Source organism: Aspergillus melleus, assembly GCF_016097325.1.
Source record: "Aspergillus melleus strain CBS 546.65 chromosome Unknown contig7, whole genome shotgun sequence".
NCBI lineage: Eukaryota > Fungi > Ascomycota > Eurotiomycetes > Eurotiales > Aspergillaceae > Aspergillus > Aspergillus melleus.
The window spans coordinates 3,344,562-3,370,425 of record NW_025763376.1 but is presented as its reverse complement, the minus strand read 5'-3'; the positions used below and the strand labels follow the sequence as shown (position 1 = coordinate 3,370,425).

General features: G+C 47.8%; 5 protein-coding genes across 5 annotated transcripts; 1 reads left to right on the top strand and 4 right to left on the bottom strand.

Annotated features, from left to right (window-relative positions):
* Positions 1-4,165: 4,165 nt before the first annotated feature.
* On the bottom strand, positions 4,166-4,465 carry LDX57_012113 (WD40 repeat domain-containing protein; the record flags this gene model as incomplete). Its single annotated transcript, XM_046093847.1, has 1 exon — positions 4,166-4,465. One exon carries the CDS (start codon positions 4,463-4,465, stop codon positions 4,166-4,168), a length of 300 nt encoding a protein of 99 aa, XP_045949826.1.
* Positions 4,466-4,726: 261 nt separating this feature from the next.
* Positions 4,727-7,452, bottom strand: LDX57_012112 (NACHT and WD repeat domain-containing protein; the record flags this gene model as incomplete). The annotated part of the gene is made up of 2 exons (XM_046093846.1): positions 4,727-5,422; positions 5,479-7,452. The coding sequence occupies 2 exons, from the start codon at positions 7,450-7,452 to the stop codon at positions 4,727-4,729; spliced, it is 2,670 nt and encodes an 889-aa protein (XP_045949825.1).
* Positions 7,453-14,449: 6,997 nt separating this feature from the next.
* On the bottom strand, positions 14,450-17,074 carry LDX57_012111 (uncharacterized protein; the record flags this gene model as incomplete). The annotated part of the gene is made up of 1 exon (XM_046093845.1): positions 14,450-17,074. The coding sequence occupies one exon, from the start codon at positions 17,072-17,074 to the stop codon at positions 14,450-14,452; it is 2,625 nt and encodes an 874-aa protein (XP_045949824.1).
* A 1,874-nt stretch (positions 17,075-18,948) lies between these two features.
* LDX57_012110 (uncharacterized protein) lies at positions 18,949-19,203 on the top strand (the record flags this gene model as incomplete). The annotated part of the gene is made up of 1 exon (XM_046093844.1): positions 18,949-19,203. One exon carries the CDS (start codon positions 18,949-18,951, stop codon positions 19,201-19,203), a length of 255 nt encoding a protein of 84 aa, XP_045949823.1.
* A 2,243-nt stretch (positions 19,204-21,446) lies between these two features.
* Positions 21,447-23,573, bottom strand: LDX57_013073 (uncharacterized protein). The gene is made up of 2 exons (XM_046094826.1): positions 23,340-23,573; positions 21,447-23,285 (listed from the first exon to the last, which is right to left on the bottom strand). Exons 1-2 carry the CDS (start codon positions 23,493-23,495, stop codon positions 22,287-22,289), a joined length of 1,155 nt encoding a protein of 384 aa, XP_045949822.1. The 5' UTR covers positions 23,496-23,573; the 3' UTR covers positions 21,447-22,286.
* Between the last annotated feature and the right edge of the window lie 2,291 nt (positions 23,574-25,864).

Genomic DNA, 25,864 nt, shown 5'->3' with positions numbered 1-25,864 from the left:
CCGCAGATACTCGGTCCATCGGATCACACGCAGCCATGGATTCGCATCGTGCAGCTGGATCGCCTCCACCGGAGCCTCCGCGCGCGTGGCCTCCGCCTGCTCCCAGGCCTCGATTACAGCATCTACCGCCTGCTGCGCCTGGTCGGGGGCCGGTAAGAGGGGCTGGCGGCCCCGGGGGTAGCGGATGTGGATATAGTGCGAGCCGGCTCGGGTGGGAAAGAGCTGCTGATAGGAGACCAGCTCGTACGATCGCTGCAGCTCGGCCTCCGGCTGCGCCCGCTGTGACTGCGGGATAGGGCCCCGTTCGGGATATTGAGACCACCGGTGAGCCGTCCGCCAGTGCTTTCGCATCGATTTCATATTAGCGACTAGATACTGGCAGGTTGCCGGCTCGCGGCGGCAGAGTATTCCATTCGAGGAACAGGATATGATCGGTAGTGGTTCGTCCAGCTGATAGGGGATCTGGACTGCCTGTGGAGAGGGAGCGAGATCGGTCCATTGGTTAATTGCTTGAACGATCGGACTAACAGTCTGATAGGATAGCTGGTGTTGCTGTTTGAGATGAGATTCGATCTCGCTAGGCCAGACGCCATATCGACATTGGCGGCAGATCATCACCCGTAAATTGGGCACTTTTTCGAATAACTGGGACTCCATAGAGAAAGTGAAGTAATAATTATGGCATAGAAAGATGGTAAATGGCGTAGAAGAAGTGCTAGATGAGAATACACAAGAGAAAGGGAAGAAAAAAACAAAACCAAGATTGGTCGAACACGAGCCCCTGAGTATCTCGTAGCTAATCCCAAGCCGTGTTGCTATATATATGTTGGGATGTATCACATCTACCGATATTAGTGCCGCTGCAGCCGAGAATCCACCCGTACCCCGTGAAAATGGATCGTCTTCGGACACACGTCACGCCCGCCATAGGCCAGCTAGGACGCTGGCACTGGAGGAGAGGATAGCGAAGTGGCCGCCGAATGCCCAGGCCAAATTTCAGCGGCCCCGGAGCCCGGGGGGTGGAAGGCACCGTACCCCGACGTCTCAATCCGCCGCACCCCCCCCCGGGGGTCTTGGCGCCCCATACGGACGCGCCGGACCCTAGAGCCGCCGCACCCGCGGCGCCCCGCCCCCCCTGGGGTAGTAAGGAGACTACATCGGAAGCTGCAAACGTCACAGCACTTCCCCACAGCAAATTGCAAATCCTACTATTCATTTTTCAATGTTTGGTCCCAAGGTTTTGAACTTGGCTATTTGTCCGTATAGGCTGCTAGTGTTCTCTGTCGCCGGTTTTCTGGTAGGCCTGGTCGGGTTTTCGTCCATTCCCGACTAGTTCTATCAGTCTGTCGATGTGCTATCCAGGAGTGCAGAAGTCTCTTAGGCATCGTGTGAGGCGTTGTGGCCTGTATATGCTAACCCTAATGATCATTCTACCTACAAGCTGCCCTGCCAAGTAACAGATCCACACAAACCTAGGAGACACAGCAATATACAAGGGCTCACTGGATCCCTAGTGCGAAAGGAACCAAAGAGAAGACAGTAGAACAAACCCCCCTACAAGTGCGGATACACCCATTTCCTGCACTCCCGCCCCTGTAAATAAGGCCTGGCTGGCTGACGACGTTTCGGATGTTGTGGAAACTGGTGTGTGGGACGGTGTCGTCTTTGCACGGACCGAACTCCATCTGCTTTCGCTTCTAACTTTTGTAATTCCAGTTGTTGCACTTGGTTGGGCTGAAGTAAACGCCATGGAACTGAAGGAGAAAGGATGGGTTCCATTCCGCAATCCGTTTCTACCGGACGTCGAGCCCACGCACTGAGAAATGGTGGCCATACTTGAAGAAACTGGTCGTTGTGATCCCATATTGCATCTGGCGAGAGAAACTGAGGCATAAGCACTGGAAGGTGGCATGACGGTTACAGCAATGTTTGACCCAGACTTGGTCCGAGGCTCCGAGCAGCTCGGAGTAGACTGAATCACAACGTCATCGGAGACAGACAGGGCCCCAACAATGCTAGCTAGTGCTATAGCGAACCAGTCAATGTACATATTAAGATGAGAACCTTTTCACTTTGGATTCTCACGGGCAGGAAGGTCTTATCCAGTTACTCGGTCTGCGGTGGCACGGCGAGAGCAATTATGGGTTACGCTATAGGCGATGTCATTGCACGTCTCCATGATTTAACACGACTATGGTTCAATTTCACTGTCTCTTGTCAAATTATCGCATGTCCATGTCCATGCACTAAGGAAAATGCCCTGGGGGACTTCCTAGAGATGGCCGGCGTAATATAAGTGAGGACTAGTCGGTACGATATGGAATCTCATCGAGGCCACGCAAGGAACCAAGGGCCGTGTATCCCTTTAGATACCTGCACCGTTAAGACTTGGAGCAATTCGGTGTTGTGGCACGGGCTTCCAGCGCCATCGGATTGGCGGGGACTATTACTTCTAGACTGAATGATAGAGGATGATGAACAGAGTATAATAAAGGATTGGCAACAGTTGGTCAAATGAGAACCCTCCGGGGTGAGGAAAATTAGAAGGAAATCTGGTCAGGGCATGAACATTTATTTCCCTTTTGCCCGACGACCCACAACGGTGGGCATATGTAATATACTCTACTGTACACAGGGGTTTTTCATTATGCGGGTTCCCTTGGAACGATGCTACCTAGCGATTATTGACCCCAGTCTTCGAATATGATGAGATACCGCCTTTCTTGCTGTTAGCCATGCCGAAGTGCTAGGGCTTTTTGAGCACGTAGCGCGACCCATGCAATTTCAACGGGTAATATTGCGCTTTCCTCGGTGACCCGTCTCCATTAGACTTAGGTCCCTCGGCCATCTGTAGCTTCGTCAAAGTGGAAACGGCAATATTCCACCATACTTTAGATTCTGGATCTCATCCTGCTACTAGAACCCATATCTATTCAAAACTCTATGGTTACACACTGGTGTTCAATATTCTAACGTGCAGAAATCACTGTGTCAGTAGCCGAAACCGAGACATCGGCGGTTATTTGCTGACAATTTACGTCATATTTATCCCGTCTTGCCCGGCAATAGGTGGTGATTTGGTATGTATTTTGGGGTTGTCTTACAGTCGGTCTCGAAATCCCACTGACCTTCTAACACATGATCATTGTTTCCCAGCCCCACTATCAAGGACTTAGCGTGAGTCGATTATTGATCAATTTTCAATACCATCCTGTACTGTACAGAATTTTTAAAACGGCCTCGTTCTAGCCCGTGATCAATTATGTAATTGAAGATCCAACTCTTGGACATAGAGAACAGTCACATGACTGATGTACCAGGAAACTTGGTGAGTCCAGGCGATTTCGCCACTTCCCAGAAATATTGGTACCTTGCCACCACCTACGGAGAAGAGCCGAAGCATCGCGAAAATTCTATTAATATTGCAGAGAACTATATAATGCCCCTTTCTCTCAGACCCTCCTTTTGAAAGAGAGTTGAAAGATAAGAGAGCTAGAAATACAATCCAGCGCAGTATAACTTAAATGATTAAGAACGTAATCATAGCAACTCTGCCACTTGTGCATCCGAGTGCTATGGTGCCCTCTTTAATTGCTGAACAGCTAGGTTGATAATTTGGAGGGAGCCATAACTCTCTTTGACCCTGAATAGTAATCCACCGATTTGCCTGCAGTAATACCTCTGTCGCTGTTGCAGACGGATTTGATGAGAAGCTTTCGTAGCAGATTCGGATATCGAAAGATCCCAGGTTGGTAATTAGTTGCGGCAGGTGCTTAGAAAACTCAATTCTGGTGACAAAATTATCAATGCTCAAGGTATGTTTGAGAGCGCCCGTGGCGGGATCCCACAGCTTGATGGTGTGATCAGCAGAGCCCGACGCGAGAAGCTGGCCATCGCCGGAGAAGGCGATCGACTCAACCCAATTAGAATGGCCCTCGAGCGTATACTTGAGAGCGCCCGTGGCAGGATCCCATAGCTTGATCGTGTTATCATCAGAGCCCGATGCGAGGAGCTGGCCATCGCCGGAGAAGGTAACCGACCGAACCCAGCTAGAATGGCCCTCGAACGTATACTTAAGAGCGTCTGTGGCAGGATCCCACAGCTTGATAATGTGATCAGCAGAGCCCGATACGAGAAGCTGGCCATCGCTGGAGAAGGCGACCGATCAAACTAGGCTAGAATGGCCCTCGAGCGTATACTTGAGAGTGTCCGTGACGGGATTCCACAATTTGATAATGTGATCATCAGAGTCTGATGCAAGAAGCTGGCCATCGCCGGAAAAGGCGATCGACTCAACCCAATTAGAATGGCCCTCGAGCGTATACTTGAGAGCGCCCGTGGCGGGATCCCATAGCTTAATCGTGTTATCATCAGAGCCCGATGCGAGGAGCTGGCCATCGCCGGAGAAGGTAACCGACCGAACCCAGCTAGAATGGCCCTCGATTGTATACTTAAGAGCGCCCATGGCAGGATCCCATAGCTTGATATTGTTATCATTAGAGCCCGATGCAAGAAGCTGGCCATCGCCGGAGAAGGTAACCGATTGAACCCAATCAGAATGGCCCTCGAGCGTATGCTTGAGAGCGCCCGTGGCGGGATCCCACAGCTTGATATTGTTATCATTAGAGCCCGATGCAAGAAGCTGGCCATCGCCGGAGAAGGCGACCGACTCAACCCGGCCAGAATGGCCCTCGAGCGTATGCTCGAGAGCGCCCGTGGCGGGATCTCACAGCTTAATAGTGTTATCATTAGAGCCCGATGCGAGGAGCTGGCCATCGCCGGAAAAGGCGATCGACTCAACCCGGCCAGAATGGCCCTCGAGCGTATACTTAAGAGCGCCCGTGGCGGGATCCCACAGCTTGATAGTGTTATCATTAGAGCCCGATGCGAGAAGCTGACTATCGCCGGAGAAGGCGACCGACTCAACCCGGCTAGAATGGCCCTCGAGCGTATACTTGAGAGTGCCCGTGGCGGGATCCCACAGCTTGATAATGTGATCAATAGAGCCCGATGCGAGAAGCTGGCCATCGCCGGAGAAGGTAACCGACCGAACCCAGCTAGAATGGCCCTCGAGCGTATGCTTGAGAGCGCCCGTGGCGGGATCCCACAGCTTAATAGTGTGATCATAAGAGCCCGATGCAAGAAGCTGGCTATCGCCGGAGAAGGTGACCGACTCAACAGGGCCAGAATGGCCCTCAAGCGTTTGCATTTCTGGATTCCAATACTCTTCCACTTTTGGGCCTTTGCATAACCAAGCAGGGAGTTCTTTTTCAAAGTTCTCTCTGATCAACGATTTATATGGTGCGAAAATCAGGCCAGCGCTGTACAGCTGCAGTGGTGCCGTATCAAGAATGTGTGCAAACTTTAGCATAAATCTGCGGGCATCTCCGAGGAAAACATGTATCTCATTACTGTGTATATCCTAGAGTTTCCACTAGTGTTAGTGGGTCGGCTGCCACAAGCTAGTTTGACACTCACTTTTGTCAGCTGGAGCAATGAATTTACTGCAACTATAGCCTCGGGTATCATCCCCAAAATGCTCATTGACTCCAGCCAATGAAGAAAGTGCTCTTTGAGGAAGATGAGCACTTGGTCAATAGTATCGGCTGATGCTGAACTTTGGGCGAGATGGTAAACCCAATAACGACAGGCGTACTGCAGAGCAGGCGGGAGAAATCTTGCCATAGCATCATGGTCTATCTCTGTTCGACTGGTCCCATGGCTTGGCAGATCGCAAATATTCTTTCTGAGATAACGGCCCATGACAGCAAGACATTGGCAGGCTATAAGCTTGTGCTTCTCCTTTTTATCCACCCAGAATCGAGACGTGGCCTCTTCGTCTTTTGTACGATCATCCACCAGATAATCATGGAAGGACAAATGCAGGGTCCGTATAGGTAGTTTTGAATCGCTGGGTATAGACAGGACTGAATGGAATAAGTCCAAATGAATACTGATATAGCGTTCCGGTGTTCCAAGCAGCTCCGCAAGAGAGCTCAATGAGAGCGGATTGGCAAGAAAAATGATTACACCAATGATTCTCTGAAACTTTTCAATCAGCTTAGTCCTGTCCGTAGCGTCCTTGACAAGGAGTTGGTTCAGAACTGGTCGGTATGTGTCATCCATCTTTGATCCTGTAGAATTAGTAGAAAACTCCCGAAGCCGCTCATCCGGGTCAAAACGCCTATCCGCCACGAAACGACACATTGTGGCTGCAAAGATAAAGAGCGGACAAGCCATCATTGCTAAGGCTTCGATTCTTTCCTCTCCAGGCCAGTCAGGGGGGAGATCATGCTGGCGCTTCTGCAATATTTTAGAGAATTCTTCTTCAAGATATAGAGTGATATCATGCTTTATCACATTATCATCCAAGTTCTGCAGGATGGTGTTCTGGTAGTTGCTCTGATCGATCTGATCAAATCCAAAACGGATGGGTGACTCCGGCCGGCTGGTCAAGAAGAATCGGATTGCTGTCTTTGTTGCCGTCTCAACCTTGGGTAAAAGGTCGAGGATGATCTCGATGTCTTCCTCCCGCTCGCACTCATCTAGGGCGTCGATGACAACCACCGTAGAAGCATTTAATTGTCCCTCATCCACGGCGAGCAATGGCTGCAACATGAGCTTATTAAACTGCTCTTTAAGTGATTTACCCGGAATTGCAGGATCTTCCTCGATGGCCTTTCGCATGCCAGTAATCATTCCAGGAATATGGACTGCCAGTTGCTTCACAATCGTGGGGAAAAACTTTGCGGCCGAGCCCCGATCTCCTTCGCCTCTTCTAAAAAAGAAACTCGCTCCGAGAATGCCATCCTCGTTGAACGATCGAGCTACCGTTCTCGCAATAGTGGACTTTCCAGTGCCTGCCATTCCGCTCAGCCAGAAAATGTGTTTCCCACTAGACCTCTCACTGGACCTCCCCCAGTCCTGCATCTGCTGAAGTAATTCCGTTCGCGTTCCAGCAAGGCATTCATCCTCATGCTGGTCCTCGAACGAGTCAAAAAATGCACCCTTGGCGAAAGGGAGATTTAACATATCAACTGCATCGCGCATTTTTTGGAAATCCACCATCAATTTATCGAGGTGAGTCAGAATAGCATCTGCCTCCTTTTTTCGGTGCAGGTGCTGGTCCAGGACCAGCCAGTGATGCAGGTGGGTCTCTTCTTCCTTGATCGAGGTCTTGAGCTGCGTGAGTGGCTGGCTTGTTATAGCCGTTATACTCGCCACGATGTCTTCTCCCTTGTTGAACTGTCGAACTCTCTGTATTTCGGCAGAATATCGCAATATTGCCACATACACCCGGACGATCGATCGTTCTTTTTCGACATTCACTATAACAAGATCTCCACCCTCATAAAACTGTTCTTCGATGAACGCACAACGAGTCAGCAAATCCGCCAGGTATCTCGACGAGTTAAATAGAGCCCCCTGGAGGTCTGCGTGATTCTTAGCCATCTAAGTCATTAGCTGATTGTCTGGCTTCGTTTGTGCAAGGACCGTACCGTTAATCCAAGAGAGACTATCGCCCAAGCACTGGAAGCGTACCTTGTCGGATCAAATTTCGCAATATTACTGACAACATCTTGAAAAGACAGCGTCGAGTTTAATAATTTGTGGGCTGTGGCCCGAATACCATTCTTTCTCCCCTTCTCTCTGTACTGTGTCTCTACTGTTTTAACTACCTCGTCCAATATCTCTTTCGTTCGTGTATCACTAGCGTCCTGAGGCTTGGTTGCGGTTGCCGGGAGAAATGTTGCTAGATTGTTCTGGTCACTCTCTGTTAACTCATCGTACGCCATCTGCCAAAAGTCCTTTTCGTCAAGGTCGTTGGTTTCGATAATGTCATTTTTGGAGTTTGCAGGGCCATTCTTTGCGTCTGGATCCGCGCTGACGTTTGGAGTGCTTGGTTTTAGGACAGTAAGACGCGTATCTTTATCTTTTTTCCGCCCTCTGAAGACAGTCTTTAAGCATCTGAACAGACTATGCCTCTTATTGTGGATAGAATTGGCAGGAGTATCCATAGTTAAACCGGTGGAACTGCTTTGTGGTGAGACTTGGTCGCAAGGATGCGTAGGGAAGTTCGCTGGAAAACTGAATTGGACAGCGAGAGGGGAAGGGACCATAGTTCATCTGACTATTTTCGGAAAAATTATTAGAGGCAGCAGTCTTCAGCCAGCCATTGGCTGCAGAGAGGCCAGTTTAACGCCCCATACTTGTTTGCTTTTTCTCTAGCTAGCGTTCCTAGGTCATGACTCCTTGAAACTTGAATGAACATTCGACGGTGAAACCCAGTCGAAATTAGTAGTTAACTAATAAAAAGCCTCACATCTAACTGTTAGTGCGGATCCCTTAAAGTTTAAGATCGAGATAAGAGAAGTCCAAACTTATCACCTCTGGTGGTTTACCAAGTTGGGTGACTACTGTACCAGCGCCCATCCCCGCCAGGGTTAGGCTCGGAGCGGAGAAGCCTAGTCTCCCGGGAGGGGTGGAGTTGGACAGCGATGCCACCGACAACATCGTCCAAACAGGGCGAGCCACGATCGGTTCAGCAGTGCTGGGGCAGGAAGTGTGGGAACCAAGATACTTGACCATTCAAGGGTGCCCGAAGGTTCTGCTGAAATGAATATGATGACTAAGCGAGGTTGACCCCAGGGGCGGGCGGTGCCCGTAGGCAGTATGCTTCCACAGGAAGTTCGTTGCACGTGACACAACGTAATTTCACTTCCGGAGTCATTATCGGGCCGTGCTGATGATCACGAGCTTCGTTTTGTAAACACCACATAGTAGATTGCACTCCCTACCACAGAGCTATATCCCACATTAATCAAAAATGCCGGCAAATCTGAAAGCCCCACAGCTCGAACAGATTCAGCATATGATCGAGAACAGGTCGTCAAAGAGAGCCGAGATCGCCTTTGCCGCTGGTTATAGCAAGCAAGCTGTAACATATATCCGTCAGAACCTGCAGACATTTGGCAATGTCAGAACCCCCCGGAACGGCGTCGGACGCCCTCGAAGTATCACTCCATCGATGCTTGAAACTGTGTTAGAACGCTTGAAGGAAAAACCAACTCTATACTTGGATCAATTAGTGATTATTATATACGATGATTTCGAAAAGCACGTAACCAAACAGAGTCTAAGCAAGACACTTGCCTCAATTGGACGGTCGAACAAGGCAGCTCGACAAAGAGCTAAGAAACAAAACGCAGATCTCCGAGACTTTTACCTGCATAGTCTATCCCCTTATTCGTCATACCAGCTGGTTTACGTGGATGAGTCAGGCTGTGATAAGAGGGTAGGGTTTCGGCGAACTGGCTGGTCCCCTCTTGGTGTAACACCGATTCAGATCTCTTAATTCCACCGTGATCAACGTTATCAGATACTGCCTGCCTATACTCAGAAAGGTGTTCTCTTATCTCGAGTCTTTCAAGGCTCAACTGATGCCAATATGTTTGAGAATTTCATCGAGCAGCTTCTCCACCACTGCAACCGATGGCCGGAACCGAGATCCGTAATTATCATGGATAATGCATCCTTCCACCGTACAGAGCGCGTTAATCAGATGTGCCTGAATGCGGGAGTTAAGCTGCTTTACCTACCACCCTACTCTTCAGATCTTAACCCTATTGAGGAGTTCTTCGCTGAACTCAAGCAATTCATCAAGCGAAGGTGGTATGAGTACGAAAAAAATCCAGGTCAAGGATTTGACGCTTTTCTCGAGTGGTGTGATGGAGTTGTTGGTTCAAGGGTGCAGAGTGCTGAAGACCATTTTCGGCATGCAGGTGTGCTGATAGATGATTATATATAGCATTCCTCGGCCGTACCACACATACAGGAAGATAGACTATGGAGAGTGACTATTGGCAACCCGGTTGTCTATTATATCAATCTGACTCCCCACCATCCACAGAATAATAAAAGTTGCCTGCCCAGTATCTAATATCCCCGACGAATCGACGAGCAATACCCCATTTTACTCCCCGATTCTTGAAGTATTCGGGATCACTTAATTCGTCGATCTGGTCTAAGTCCAACCCATCACCTAGAGCCACGTCTTCATGGGACTCTAATCTCTTCCCACCCTTCACATATTTGACCAGGCTCAAAAGTTCGTCTCTGTACAGTTTATAATGTTTCTTTCCGTAAGGAACCTGCCAACAGTGCGGCCCTAACTCACACGACCCGGGACAGCGCATTACCATATAGACATGCCTCCAGGCCGCAGGCTCTCCAGTTAGTTCCTCCTCCGTGTTGACCTCCCGATCAAGATCTTGAAGCATACCCTGGGTGGCAGAAGAAGTGCCTCGTTTGTCAGTCGCCTTGCGTCTGGCTGTAGAGCCTTGGTTTTCTTCTATATAGTTGAACGATATCATAAGTTTCAATTTCTTGCCGGCAAGAAAGTGATAACCCCATTTGAGAAGCTGTTTCTCAATACCAGGCCAGTCAATATCTGTCTTATCAAACTGTCGAGTAAGTTTGTCACGCCGAGGAACTGTCACCACAATGGATGTGTCGTCCAATGCAATCTTTTTGTGTGGATATTTGAGGCATAGCTTCTCTCTCAATTTTGGTTGGAGGAACAGCCTCCAATAAAACCCAGGGGCAAGAACCAGATCTTGTTCTGTATCCCTTATCACGGTCTTTGTGTTAGAGAGTAACCTTCCACTCAATCCAATAGTGAATACAGGTTGGTGGGTCCTCATCATAAGCCTTTCCTTCAACCCAGTCTCCGTATTGAAGGAGCGGCAGTTTATCTGTGCGGAAGGCGCTTGTTTGAGGAGCGGGGTACTCAAAGAGGGACGGAGAATTGGCGTTGATAAGGCTTAGATTTGACGGCGAGGAGGGGGTACGACCGAAGTTTCCTGGGGTTGGCGCATACTGTGGCGACTCATCCCATCGCCACGACTCGTATTGGTAAGCACCATCAGCATTTTCAGGGCTAAACAAGTTCGAGCTCATCTCTTTCAGTGATCGAGACTCCTGTCGTTAGCAATATCTGGTCAAATCTCGCACCCTACGCTGCCTCAGCAGCTGTTGCTCACCGGCGAACAACAGTTAGCAAACAACAGCCGCGGGCGAAGGAAGATTCTGAATAACACAACTGTCTTATTCTGTCACATCAGACAATAGGAAATGTACTGTCATCTATCGACCGTACGAGTTGCAAGGCAGAGATATGTGGATGCCAGAAAGGGGAAGTTGATGCCACATGGCACATCTGCGAGGAACCAGGAATAAGAGCTTCCTTGGCTCCGAGATCTACGGTGCCGGGGTGGGGGGTTCCATGCTCTTCGATGGATATCTCCCGTGGTTATGCACCGCTGTCTGCCTTAATACATGGGTTACGTAACTATTCCGCAACATCTTGTAGTTACTATACCGGTGGCATTATGTAGATTCATAAGCCGAATACATAGGTGCATAAATTAATACGAAATTTACAGCCTTCGTCATTTGCAAGCGGGTAGCTCTCTATAACTTCCCGGCTAACTTCTTGGTAGTGGGGCTAGAAAACAATCGTCATGTGTTAGGTTAGAGGGTGTGGCAGAAATGGTCTTGGCAAAGAGCTGATTAATACGCCGAGCTTATAACGTATTTCACTAGCGAGCGCCGCACACCACCGAGCGCCGCACCTTCGCTCAATTCCTGCCGGCGGGCCAAATACTAGAGGCTTTATCAACCAAACAATTGCATTTCTATCTAAACATTAATTACTAAGTGGTTTAGGACATCTAACTCTAGTATGTCCCCGAACATGACAATTAGAACACTGCGGTGGCGCTCGTACGCGCGGTCCAACTCCTAAAAGTGCTGGATCTATAGGAAGCGTATCTTGTCCTTTATTAGCCTCATTCTCGCCCTGGAATCGATCTGGTCCTTCCTGAAGTGATGAGCCCTCTGTAATAGTTAACTGTCTATTAGATAGCTTGCGTTTTTGACCTCTTCATTCATTTTCGGCGCGGTGTTTGCGAACTTCTTCTCGTGAGAAAACAAGCTCATTAAGAGTCAATTCATGACCTTTAATAATCTTGTCTAATCGCGCTTCTAGCAAAGGTAGAGGGCTGTGGGTGCGTTCCCTAAGTAGTCTCCTTGCTGCAGATGCTTGCTTCTCCAGCTGTCTAGTTGTATAAGGTGTTTTAGGCGCTGAATTAGTTGATCGACTGCCTGGTGGTGTAGGAGTCTTTAGTTGAACGTCTAACTTGCTAAGAACTCTCGCTGGATCGTATGGAACTAGGCCAGTAGCTGCAAAGCTATGCTGAATAGTCTCTGTTGTAAAAGCGAGCTTGCGAGCTTTTTGAAAGATCTTTAAGAAATCAAGCTTGTCGATATGGCTGATTCCTAAATATATCTTTTGTTTTACAAAATTGCCATACGCATCTTTTAGGCCGCGAAAACAGCCTACATCTAAAGGCTGAAGTTTATTGGAAGAATGCGGAGGCATGCAGATAAGAATAATATTATTCTCACTGCAGATTTAATTGAATTGAGACGAAAGATGGCTGCCATAGCCGTCCATAACTAGAAGGCGGTATTTCCCAGTCGTACGGGCAGTAATAGCAGGAATAAAGAGATCTTTAAGCCAGCGAAGGCCTATCTCATTAGAAGTCCATCCATTAGGACTAACTTCAAGCCTGCTATCAGGTGGGAGCTCAAAAAGTTGATACCAGCCTTCTATATGGACCTTCCCTTTGAAGATAATACATGGAGAAAGCTCCCAGCCAGTTGAATTGATGCATTCAATCGAAGTAACCCATTCCCGATTACCTGGCTGTACAACACGCGCTTTGCCATAGTAATCAGCTCTAGTAATCACTCGAGCATTGACTAGGCCCATAGCGAAGCCAGTTTCGTCGAAATTATAGATATCCTCCTGTGCGATCCCATGTTGCATTATAGTGATTTGTACGCGGTCAAACCACTCTTTAATCACTTTAGGGTCTTCGCATTTGGCGCGTCGATAATCATATCGTTGAGAAAAGCAGGATTTAACTTCAGGGCGACGTTTAACAAGCTTGGTAACCCAGTTCACTCCGACTGATTGAATAGATGCAGAACCGCGGGCAGCAAGAAGAATATTAGCCATTTCTCGTGTATTTGATGGCGTAGGAGGCGCTCCACGTCGATCTAGCGATAAAATCCATCGTAAAAGCGATTCCTCTTCATTTTGAGTTAATTTATGACTGTTGGCGCGTGTTTCCGAGCGTGAAGTTGTTCCATTAAGTCGTCGCCGCAGAGTTCTTTCCGGGACATTATAGACGCGCGCTGCTTCACGAATACTGTGAATTTGCTGCTTCTTTAAAGCAGAAACTGCCAGTTGGGCTCTGCCATCTTGCTCAATTGATTCTTTTCGATTTTGACGCGCTTTTGGAGGCATGGTGAGTAGTTGAATTGTGTAAAGCAATAAAACGCGTAAAGTTTTGATGAGGTGCGGCGCTCGGTGGTGTGCGGCGCTCGCTAGTGAAATACGTTATGATCATATGAAACGATTGAAGGTCTTGATTATTCTAATCTATTGCAAAAAGAAGCCATATTTATGCAATTTCAGGGGCTTCAGATATGCAATAAAAGAGCTTGATCATACGATTCAAGCTCTATAATCGTACGATCAATATTGATCGATTGCTTAATCGGTTAAGCAAGGTGATGAAGTAATTGCTTAGTCAGTTCCGCGGCCACAGAGGGATTTCGAGATCCCCTGTAGCGTGAAGGACGGGGTTGATTCTCATGCTTGGCCGGTATGGAGCCTGCGACATTCTTTGGAAATTCATGCGTCTAACCTTACGCCAAGGGCATGCTGAGGCGCACACAATTCAAGTCACTCAATTATGCGTTACGATTACAAGCTCTAGGAAGTGAGGGCATTGAGGTCATCATAATAGACGCTTGGATCTTAGGCCCTTACAACGTGATGCCTTGTAATGATTTACGTGAGTTAGTTGGTGAGCCAACAAACCATCTTTTTGACACAGAATTGCTTGTCTACCGATCGATACCTGGCAATGCGATCATCTCCCGAATTGAGTGGCCAGTGCTTTGTGGTAGCCTAGGCAAAGCTCTTCCACGCCTTTCAAACTTGCGTGCCGTGCAAGATGGCCAACGTCCGCTAGAGAATCTTCGGCGTTCGATCCATGGTCAAAAGCTTGATTTATCAAACCTTATTAGGATCATTCTTGATGACTTCCACCTGTCCCAACATAGCCTGGTGGCCAAACAGATTGCTATGATGATTGTCGGGTGGACGCGAGCTACTCTAGCGTGTGGCTTTACAAAGATCTACGAAACTCTCTCGAATGTGGCGTAGGCAAACAAGATATTGATGAACTTGATTGTTGGTTATACACTACCGTATCGCGGATCGTAAGGGTCATTTAATTTGTCTCCCCATCAAAGGTACGAAGAATTGACAATATGGTCTCTTGAATCCTACTATTATCGCATCCCTCATTCCTTAAACACCATCGAAAGTTAGGAGGCTTTGTATATGCACTTTGCCAAAACCGCGCTCCTGCAGCAGTTGTCGGCCACGATGAACAGGAAATTCAACGACCACCATGACTTTGACATGAGTCAAACAAATGTTAGCTTCCTTAAGAAGCCGTAAAACAGCATGAAGCGTGTTCCCAGTGGCGAGTATGTCGTCTACAACCACGATTAACCCACCCCTCTGGATTGCACCCTCGCAAATCCCAATGTGTCTTACTCTGGCAGACTGAGATCCCGATGCAGAGGCAGATATATGCGAGGCAGAGATAGGGACTATTATGGTGGGTGGAGGTAGTTTTTCTGCTTCACGGATTGGCGTGAAAGGGATGTTAACTTTTGAAGCAAGTGGTGAAGCAAATATGAACCCCCCAGCCTCGCAAGAGGTGATGGTATTAACTTTATTCCAGTCCCCTGCGAAAGAAGACTGCAGCAAAGAGGTGCACAGAGCCAGCCCACCAGGTTGCTCGGCGATGCTCAAGACATGCCGGAACTCGACACCTGGGCGCGGAAAGTTGGGCACACAACGAACAATCTGGGCGAGCCACTGAAAGTCTTCGCGAAGGAATGGAAGCAATCTGCTCTCCGCAAACCTTCTTGCCCCCTCCCCTCCAGTTTGATGATTTTCGAATACAAAGGTTGGGCAGTGTCTCAAGGGAGTCGAATTTGAAGTATCATCATCAGTGAGACCCTGCCGTCGGCCCTCTCGGATGCTGTCAGTTGTCCTGACATGTACCTCCAGGACTCTAGTGGTAGGCACTAGATGCGACATGGCTGCAACTGGAGCTTCATCTCTCATGCCTGTGATTATAAGAACATCGACATCTGTAGCCTCGTGGACCACATCAAGAAAATGCTCCTCGGGAAGATGCGGCCGTTGTCGGACCTGGTCTTCATAGAACCGCGTTAACTTGGATCGATGTTGCTCTTTGTAAGCTCGATCTTGAAGCAGACGCTCCAGATTGGCACCGGTGGCTACGGCATATTCTCGCTTGGTCGCATCGCTAATGCTTACAGCGCGTGCCACAACACTTCTCTGAATATTCTCGGTGAATACAGAAACCCAGATGTTTTCACAGAAGTCTTTTCCGGCTCCGTTTTCACCAGTGACCAGAATAATGAGCTTCTGTGCTGCTGGCACTTCTGGCAGCGGACACGTATAAGTCAGGACATCGGATGGATCGGTGGTATGTTTGAGGTAGGCTAGGCGCTGCAGATTCGGTCCAAATGCCTTAGCCGCCAGTGTCACGTCTCTTGGGTCGGGCCCCAAATCTGCGCCATATACCCCACAACTCAGGGGTAATAAGTCCGCAGCCACTCGGTATACCCACTGCACGACATCTCCGGAATTTATCACGGTATCGTCGTTTAGAGACCACACGCCTGTCACGATACATGCATAGTCCCAACCGCGACACCCGAAAGCGGTCATATCAGGTGCCACGTTGTTGACCGCCTTACCACCATGAAGCAAATGAAGGTAGCAGAATGGGGACGGACGACTCTCAATAGCTCGTACTAATGTCGCGAAAATCTTTGGCGATGAAATGCTGTTCAAAAATAAACAGCGCTTGAACGACGAGGTCTTGTTACCACCATGCCCGCCATGCATTCTGGACATATACATCTCGGCGTCAAAAACTTCCACACCATCCATAACCCTCAGAGTATGTTCTGTTCCGGACGTGGGGCCTATAGGAAGAGAAACATGTGAAAGAGGCTCCACGTCACGTCCAGGTATTGAGCATTCAAACACCGTCACTCCAAGGTGCATCCGGCCATCTTCCCAGTAGATATATGCATCTGCTGAGCAATTCTCTGGCAGCTGCCCCGCCAGCGCTTGGTCAAAAGCGCTCATTTCATGCTGTGCATGCTGAAAATCCATCAGCGGAACACTCCATTCTCGAACCATGTACGTCGGAGCTGGAAAGGCTTTGAAGGCCACGCTGATTATTATGCCAATGTTCGTCCCAGCGCCCTTTGTCGCCCATAAAAGGTCGGACTGGTTTTCCGGATGGACAGCATCCATCGGGCGGTGTTCACCGGGTACATCGCCGATGCAGAGGACCAGACCTGATCGAAGACTGACAGCAATGACACCGACAATGGCATCGCATGTGAGTCCATAGATTCTAGCCAGGTGACCAATGCCACCTTGCAGCCACAGCCCCGCGCCGGTACTTGGGCGGGCACCTAAAGGCACGGTCACGCCGGCTCCCATAGTCTTACGGACAATATCGCCTGCCTTGCAGCCCGCTTCAGCGACGACAAGCGGCGTACGATCCGGATTAGTCCCAGCTTCGTTGTTGCTCGCGTGAAGAATATGAATCTGATCAAAATAAGACATATCGACCGCCACAATATTGGGTTGTAGGCAGTGGCCGCTGTGGCCACCACCAACGACAGTGAGGCTAGTTCGATGCTCAAGAGCCCATCGAACACAATCTTGGACCTGTCGAATCCCCGTCGGTTTAACGATCGCTGCGGGACAGTGGAGGCGAGCTTCCCAGTTTTTTACTCGCATGCTCTCCACAAAGGGAATTTGAGCAGTCAGCTCTGGGAGCGACTTCGAATGCTTGGTGAAGGCTACCATCGATTGGGGTGAGCTGAAAAAAAGCTGCTCTGAAAGATTGGCTGGGCGTCGGCCCAAGGTTCGGCATACTTCACGCCACTCCATCCTGGTTGCCTTAAATTCCTCTCCGTCATGCAAGGTAAATCCTGCAACGAACGAAGCCAAAGTGTCCAGTACATTGTCGTCATCGGGCACGGAGATCTCCCCTATGGGAAATAGAGCTGTCCGATGACATACTAATCTGCCAAAATCTGGCCGATCGCGATGAAAGACCACCGCCATTGCGCCCTCAGAATGTTCAGCGAGCATCTCCAGTGCTTCTTCGATGAAGTTCACTTTGGGATTCAAGCCGTACATGCTGTGACAGAATAGAATTAGGTCGTACTTTTCACCAGCCCGAGGTGTATCACTGGATTTATCCGTCATCGTTTTACCATGTATGGAAAACGGCACTCGATGAATGTTGACAGAGCTTTTCAAGCGTGGAAAGGGCAGCTCTGTACCTGAATTGGAAAAAAGCCACTTTTCCAACGCGGTAGAAAAGAGATCGTTAGGTTCGAATGCGGTGTACGTTCCGATCTTTTGTCTGAGAAGATGGGGAAGGCGTCCAAGTATACTCTTGGGCCCAGGGCCAATTTCTAGCACTGATATACAATCCCTCGAATTGAGGAGGGGCGTCAGCAACCTTGATAACTGAGGGATGATAAAGTCCTGATAGATGCTCCATCCCGATCCCTGAACTATTATCTCGAACCCATTTTTGTACGCTTCGTCTGATAATGGATGCGTGGATGCTGCGGCCGCCATGGCCTTCTGCCTCAGAACGGATTTGAGTGTTTCGATGCTGGTCATTTTGTTAATGGTGTAGCGATGTTAAGAGATATGGATAAATAAGTTTCATTTCTCATGGTGAACTCCTACTTAACAACCTCGAGTTTAGTCTCCCTGTCAGCTGAGCAAGATAGTTGAAGCGGGGTGATTGATACGTGGCACCTCAAGTCATGGTTGACTGACTAGGCCCAGTGCTAATGCATGTGACTAACCATCACTCTTGCATTTGAGGTATATTTAATGCTAGTCAGGCCAAGGGTCAGACGTTACTGCTTTCACCTTCCGACTTGAATCCAGAACCTCCTTGTGATATATGTTGAACACAGGTGTCTCCGACATTTATATGGAACTTCGAGCTCTCTTTATCCAAATCACTACCCTTCTGCGCACCAGTCTGGAAGTATCAATGTGCACAACGTGCTCATGCAATCCTGTTAATGATTCGAACCTGCTTCAGGCGCCAACCACTGACTCCATCTCCAACAAATTGGGCCAGAGCACCAAAGAAGCTCGTGAGATGCACAGTCCACTGTATGTCTAAAGGATCAGCTGCTACTAAGATCTCTAATTATGAATAGCTGCCAGCAATCCACCCGCTCCCTGTCTTACGATGATCAGCTAGCAGACGGGGTGTCCTCAACCGATTCTCATCGATTATGCCGCGAAACACAACAGGTCTCCGCATCAACATCCACAGAACAAAGCGAAAGTGTCAGGAAGCTTGCAGAAGCTGTAAGAACAATCTTTGAGTGTATTGGGGAAAATCCAGAGCGAGAGGCCTACGTGCGACGCCAGAGAGATATGCCAAAGCAATGCTATATTTTACCAAAGGATATTCCGAGAATATTCAGGACTTAATTAATGGGGCGGTCTTCCATGAGGACCACAGCGAACTTATTATCGTGAAAGATATCGATATCTTCTCTCATTGCGAACATCATTTGGTCCCCTTCACTGGAAAGGTACATTGAATTTTAGATCAAATGTGAGAGAATGATACTGACCGTACACGGCAGATGCATATAGGATACATCCCAGATGGTCGCATCCTAGGTCTCTCCAAAATGGCCCGTTTGGCTGAGATGTTTTCTCGCAGGCTTCAGGTTCAAGAACGACTGACCAAAGAGGTTGCCACGGCCGTATTCAACGAGCTGAAGCCCAAGGGTGTCGGGGTCATCGTGGAGTGCATTCACTTATGCATGGCTATGCGCGGTGTTCAGAAGGTGGGGAGCTCTACAACTACCAGCTGTATGCTTGGCTGCATGTTGACGAACTCCGAGGTCAAACGTGAATTCGTGTCACTTCTTCATCTGAAGTGACTGGCCTACCCAGCTCCTTTGTGATCACGGTCACCACTAATGGGGCTCCTGTATTGCCTATGGTAGACCATGGTTTTAATACCACTAACGTCGATGTTCAACTGTTTCATGATCCTGTTATTTCCTTGACTACGTTACTGTCTCTGTGTAAGAACGAATGTCACTCATGTGGGTCTCCAGAGGTCGGTCAAGAAAGAAACGTCAGGTCCCACAGGGCTTGCATTCGGAAGAGGACACATGAACTCATTTTCTACTCTAATCAGCTGTATGTGCACTTTGACCTGTCAGTTGTCTTAACACATTCACGGACAAAGAGGGAATTCTGTCGGATGTTGCTAATTGAAAAGTACCTCGACGATCTTTCCTGTTTTCGGTAATTACGGCGGATAACGACCGCAATACCCCAATTGATATAAGGCTCGCTAACAAGGGCCGCTAAGGTGGAGTGCTACGTACCACGAATGGCCTTCTTTTTCTGGATTATTCGACCCATCGGATTTGCCTCCTTGTTGGTCTTACTTGGACCTTAGCATTTTAGGTGCAACAACTCAGATATATTATACAGCCATTTTGTACGATCAGCAACACCGCCCAGATATTCCGGTGCATCTACCTATATGTGACTGGAATGCAGTCGCTAGTGACCCTGGCCATTAGTTTAGATAAATCTGGCATAGCTCATTGGAGCACAAGTAACCTGCTACACTTCTGGCAGGTCTAAATCCAGGACCCATTATAATTGTGATAACGATGGTAAATGTCATCCACCAAGCGGTAATGACAGCGATGACATCTTTGATTGATTAATCAATGCAGATGGGCTAACTATTAATTTCTCTGCTAGAGGTAAACCACGAGCGCGAAAGTATACTATATGTTGAAAAGCGTATTCAATAATTCACCAAGAAATCAATATCATCATAGTCTCTGAAACCAAACCCGTCTTTGTGTATATTCCCTCGCCTTGCCAATTTTGCAACGCCTCCCTCCCTCCTTCGGTGTAACGAAGTCAGCAAACACGAGTTCAATCCCCTGATTTGCCATGAAACCGACTCTTCCGTGAAATGGGTTTCGCGTCCCGGCTTTTCGCCGCTGAGTTTCCACTGACTGGACTTCTACCTTTTCGCTCTGGGGACAATCGTCCTGTACCAAAAGATTTTGAATTCTCTTCAAATTCATTAGCCTTTGCTGCCGTCCCAACTATACCGTTCGGACCCTCTGATTGGCAACGAGAGGAGTCGTTGTCATCGAAAAACTGAGGTCGAGAGTCGCTATCTTTAATCCACAATAGACCAGGGTAAAGCGGTTTTTCCCCGCCTTCACAATAAATATGAGGAAATAAAACCATTGCTGCGGGGCCAGAAGTGGAGGGCGCGATCGTTTGATCGGTATTGCTGTAGAAGCGCCAGCTATCACAAAACATGTTTGAGTTATATGTGGACATAATCCACTGCGTACATCCTCGCACTGCATCCCACAGGCAAACGGCTGACCGGAGGAAAGCCTCGAGCTCTTCTCGAAAGGCATCTCCTCCTTTGCGAGACAGTAGTGGCTCCAATTCCTCCATCACATCAAGGGACACTGACCCGACAATGTCATCCTGCAATCTCTTCTCCTCTGCAAAAAATGTTTTGAAGAAAAGGCTCCGGAGAATAGCTTTTTGTTGCGATTGAATCTCGTCGGACCTCTGGATAGCCTCTCCCATGCTTATACGGGATACTGGTGAGGCCATGTATAGCGGACTGAAGATCAAAGTAGACAAATGTTCTGCAATTATTGCTTGAGCCACCAATGGGCGCGGGTAGACTGAGGAAACAAGAAATGAGGCTAATCGAGAGGCACGATGGAAGTTTCTAGGTCGATGAACGACCATACGATTGTCGCCCTATAATCACGTTAACGACAATTATTTACCTGCTTCTTAAGCCCATGCACTCACTTGATGTACATGCAAAGGTGAATCTGTGAAAAACTTCGCACACAATGTGTGGAGTGAGCTTTCCAAGGTTCTCAATTCCTGAACGCTGCGTGAATATCAGCGGGGCCCACGTCTTGACCAGCATACATCATACAAGGCTGGCCTAAGTTCTCCTACCCCAATATCACCTTTGAAGTGTCGTAAGCAGTTCTCTGTCTTCTCAAGGCGAGACTTGAGCCCCGATGCGAGGGTTGTTTGGTCATCTAATTGCCTCTGAAGCTGATTCAGATCTGCATCGTACTCTCGACATTTCTTGGAAAGCGCTTCCTGATTGCTTCGCGTTTTCTTATCTGATTCTTCTTGTATGTCTTGGATTTGGTTCTTCAAAACTTCCTCCATCTTTGACCACTTGTGAAATCTTTTTTCAAAGTTCTCAAACATGCTGCTAATTTCTTTTCCATGCTCTTGCAGTTGCTGGTCTTTCTGCTTGTTAGAAGCCTCTGCCATCTCAAGCTGTTGCTGCAATCTCTTGTTGTCATTTTGTAGATCACCGAAAGAATTCAACAGGTTACTTAACTGAAGCGTCTCTTTTATTGCCACCTCGAGATTCTTTAGTATTGCTGTAGAGTTTTTCGTTTGGGCCTTCAAAGTAGGTGACATTTCGAAGCTTTACCCTAAGAAATGTTATCGATTGTGCCAGAATCATTCTGTCTATATGTTAAGAAATGATCCCATCGCCTATAAGTGAGGGGTTTACACCGCCAGTCCCACAGGCATGAGGTTTAGTCACAGTGAGGAGGCACTGCCTCCTAACATGCGCCCTCGCAGCTTCTGGCACGATTTTTGCATATTATATAATTGTGCATCATTCTTTAAGACATAAGAGAGTTGACTGAGTTTTCAGCATCGTGTTGAAAGTATTTGGTTCTTTTACTCAAGTAAACATATGCGAGAAGGTATTACTAACGTCTAATGTTTAACGCGTTTTGGGGAGCATGAATAGCCGAATTGAAGGCATCCGAGACATAGATCTTAAGATCCGAAGGCTTTGGCGTCTTCAGCTGTCCTTTGGAATCAAACATCAGTGAATTTCTTTTGTAAAAGCTGCACAATATCTCAATAATACCTCCTTTCTATATTTCAAATTACATATTATTCATGTCAATTAATGATAATACAAATCTTCCCCAAAATCCGAGGTACAATATGAATAACGCGGGTTGCGGTGGCATGAACCTTTGCCAAAAGGGTTTGGCCCAGCTCCTCTTCCTTTCAACAAATCCCTGCATGAGGCACACGCCAGCTTGGTACAACCAGGACACCGGAATGCGAATTTTCGAGTAACGATCAAGCAGTAACTGCAAGAGCTGCGACCATCAACTCGGCTCCACCATCCCTGATGATGGCACGTTGCTTCAGTAGGACGATTCCGCTTTCGTTCGCCCTGACTTGACTTGTGCGATTCCTTGACTTCCTGCTCCTCACTAGATTTACCATGTCGCCAGCGTGCTTGTTGGGCCTGCCTTTCGTGTTGTTTCCTAAGCTTCTCCGCCATCTTTCTATTGGCCTCCTGACGAAGTCGCTCTTCTTCCATCCTCATCTTCTCTTGTTCTTCTCGTTTTTCTCTATCCTTCTCCTTCTGAACTTCGGCCTCAGCTGATGCGATACTTCTCTGGGTACATCTGATGGCATTTTCCTGGCCTTCAACAAGAAGGGTCTGTCGCTGAATCATACCATTCTTGATGCTCCTTGCTGCTATCTTCTGAAGCCGATGATATTCTCTATCAAACCTCTCCACTTCCGTTTGCAGGTGTCCCTGCAAAAGTGAAGCAAAATACCCCAGCCATGTCGCATTTTCAGATTGTTCCCTTTCGATGTCCTTGATTTCCTGCTGTAGGCCACTCATCTCGCGATGTAGTCCCACCAAGTATGTCCGCGCGCGATGCAAATCAGCTTCTTGCCTGCGCAGCTGATCATTAAGCTGTTGAATTTTTCTACCTAAAGCTATGATTCTTTGTCTCGCCTCATTTCTGTCCTTCTGGGCTGTGTTCGTCGATTGATTTGCCTGAGGCGATGTGGCGTTGGGGGAATTGGTAAACAGATAACTAGCGTCGTAGATACTGCGGCTAGTAGGGTCGACCAGAGTTGAATATGCTTGTTGAAGCTAATTGTATTGTTAGCCGATGATGGGACTATAGGCGTAGAGGGATATGCATGCCAACTGGAACTGAGAAGTAGCTGTAGAGCTGGAGTTCTTATCAGGATGTTGAATCCTTGCCAGGCGCCTGTAACTTGATTTGATGCTGCTAATGTCTGCCGTTCGTGGAAGTTCGAGCACTTTGTAGTAATCCTTAACAACTTGGTGAGAAGACATGATGCTCTAGTCTTATGTACGCTTTCGCTTTCTTAGTAGCTCCGTCGGCTGTTTCTCAAACAAGGGATCAGAAACCACAAAATAGGCAACGGGGGACTTGGGGACCTAGTTTTCTGCCGAGATACCCCGCTTACCCTCATGTCCTGCAAGCCACCTCCATTTTCGTAATGGAGAAGGACCTAGAAGCCTCTGCATGTATGATTTAGCATAGTTACCTACTTTTTGGAACCTCCGCGACACCGAACCGCCGTTTCTCACTACAACCACTACTATAGAATTTAGAACTCTGCCATTTATGTAGAACAGGATAGTAGGATCGCATACAATGAAAGGGCCGAAAACATCGACCATTCATCCTTATTCGAGGGTGGGCTTTCGATGGAAGGACGGCTACAGTTAATCTTCGCCCTTAATAAGGAAGTTGCGGGCGGCCAGTTTTCTCGGTAATACCACATTCTCGAACTGCTCAAAAGTTGTACATAGTAGTTATGATACTCTTTCGTTTAGTAGGAACCTGTATACCACGCCGGCTACTTTTAGCTCGTGAGGCTTCGGATTTGATTGTCCAGAGCGGGCCCAGATAAAGCCGCGGAAACCCCATACACCGAGAGGATGCACGCGTGGCTAAACAAATGGTATATAAGTATTTCCCGGGGGTTACAGTTAATTGCAGTCATTTTAGGTACACATTGCGTCTTATAAAGTAGAGACGAAAGCTCGGTAAAGGACTGAATCTGCTCGTAAGAACATTTGGGGAGGGGATATTAGAACTCATATTTAATCTAGAGATAAGAAATAACACTATAGCTACTGCAGATAGCAGGTAGGTTATATTCGCTCGTGAAGGCCTGCGACTCTAACGCTCGTAGGCTTTTAAACCCGACCGAAGGTACGTTTAGCGATTTTGTCGATCTTCTCAACTACTCTCAAGGTAACATCCTTCGGGAAGCCAGCAAACCAGTTTGGCCATCATAATTAGCTCTATTAAGCGGTACGCTGTAGTTTTATCAACCATCTCCTTTAGAAACAGTTAATCCATGTAGAAATTAGAGCTGGCGAAAGTTTCACCGTCTCTATTACATTTAATTCAATGTGGAGAAAATCCTTTGCCAATGTAACTTCGACGAACATCTGTGTTTCTCTGATGAGTGAGGCATACAGAAGGGACGGACTTGGCTTAGTTGCCTACACAACGGAACTCCGAGTGAAGCCCGGTGCAACTATACGGCCCAAAGCAGATTCATGGGGGGGGGGGGTGGAGAGGTGGCAAAAATGCCAGGTTACCAGATTCTCCAATCCCGTCGTCGCCACTGGGTGAGGTTCTTGCAACAATTCAGCTCCATGATCTTCTAGATTGTAAACCGGAAATCCTTTCTCCTCTTCATATCACCAATACGCAGTATTTGGCTTCCTATAACTGGGTCAATGACGGATAATGCAAGATCGTTATTCCAGGTGAAGGCCTTCCTCATAAATATACAATAACACTACTAAACGAGTGCCTTCTGTAGAGAAGCCTCCTGCATGGACGCTACTTCATAAACCAACTCAGCTGCGTGCGGACTCTGATGTCTATTTTGACGATATAAATTTGGCAAGATACTCCATCTACCCACTTGAGCCGATAATTCCAGCTACTTTAATGGATAAACCGACATTTCCTATTGAGGATTTTGATATTATGGCCTATAGCAGTACACTTGAGAATTTATCGAGATTCGCGTGTGACGAAAGTTATGCATTTAGAGTAATGGTTGAGGTTATTAGAAGTACACTCTTTTTTTAATAGAAGGGAGAACTCGCCGAACAAAATCATCTAAAATATTTAAGGGCTTAGACATACATTCTAGAGACATACACAACGTGGGGCAAATGTATTCATATACCAGAGTCTTATCAGCGTATGTTCAACTTTGATTTTGCCCACATGAATTGTCTAGTGCGGTTTAAAGCGGATGGTCACCTTCCTGACTTATCTCTGAGGGCTTGGAGAACCATAATGACACTATCACAAGCGATATGGAGTCTAAAGGCCTCCTTTTATCCTTCCAAGCGACTAAGATTTCCACTGTGCACCCAGTGACTGCCAAGAAAACGTCAAGTGTTTTAAAGTTATCTAAAGGGGGCCGCTCTATCCACGACATGCGATATCTGATCTAAAGACGTGTTCCACACGTAAGGCTAACATAGATAACCTTTCAGAACAGATGAGCCAGTTGTAGATCAGAAGACGACATTAGTACTCTTCCCAGAAACCTTGGAAGAGCTTTGAGGTCATAGCAGCGTTAGTAATGATCTTAAATCCGGTGCTACATACACATCTCCCTCGCTGCGGGACACAATTGAGTATCCCTAAACAACACAAAGCT

Coding starts and splice junctions, on each gene's coding strand:
- LDX57_013073 (XM_046094826.1), bottom strand. CDS start 23,495: ATGTCTTCTCACCAAGTTGTTAAGGATTACTACAAAGTGCTCGAACTT. Junction 23,286..23,339: donor CTACTTCTCAGTTCCAGTTG/GCATGCATATCC, acceptor CAATACAATTAG/CTTCAACAAGCATATTCAAC.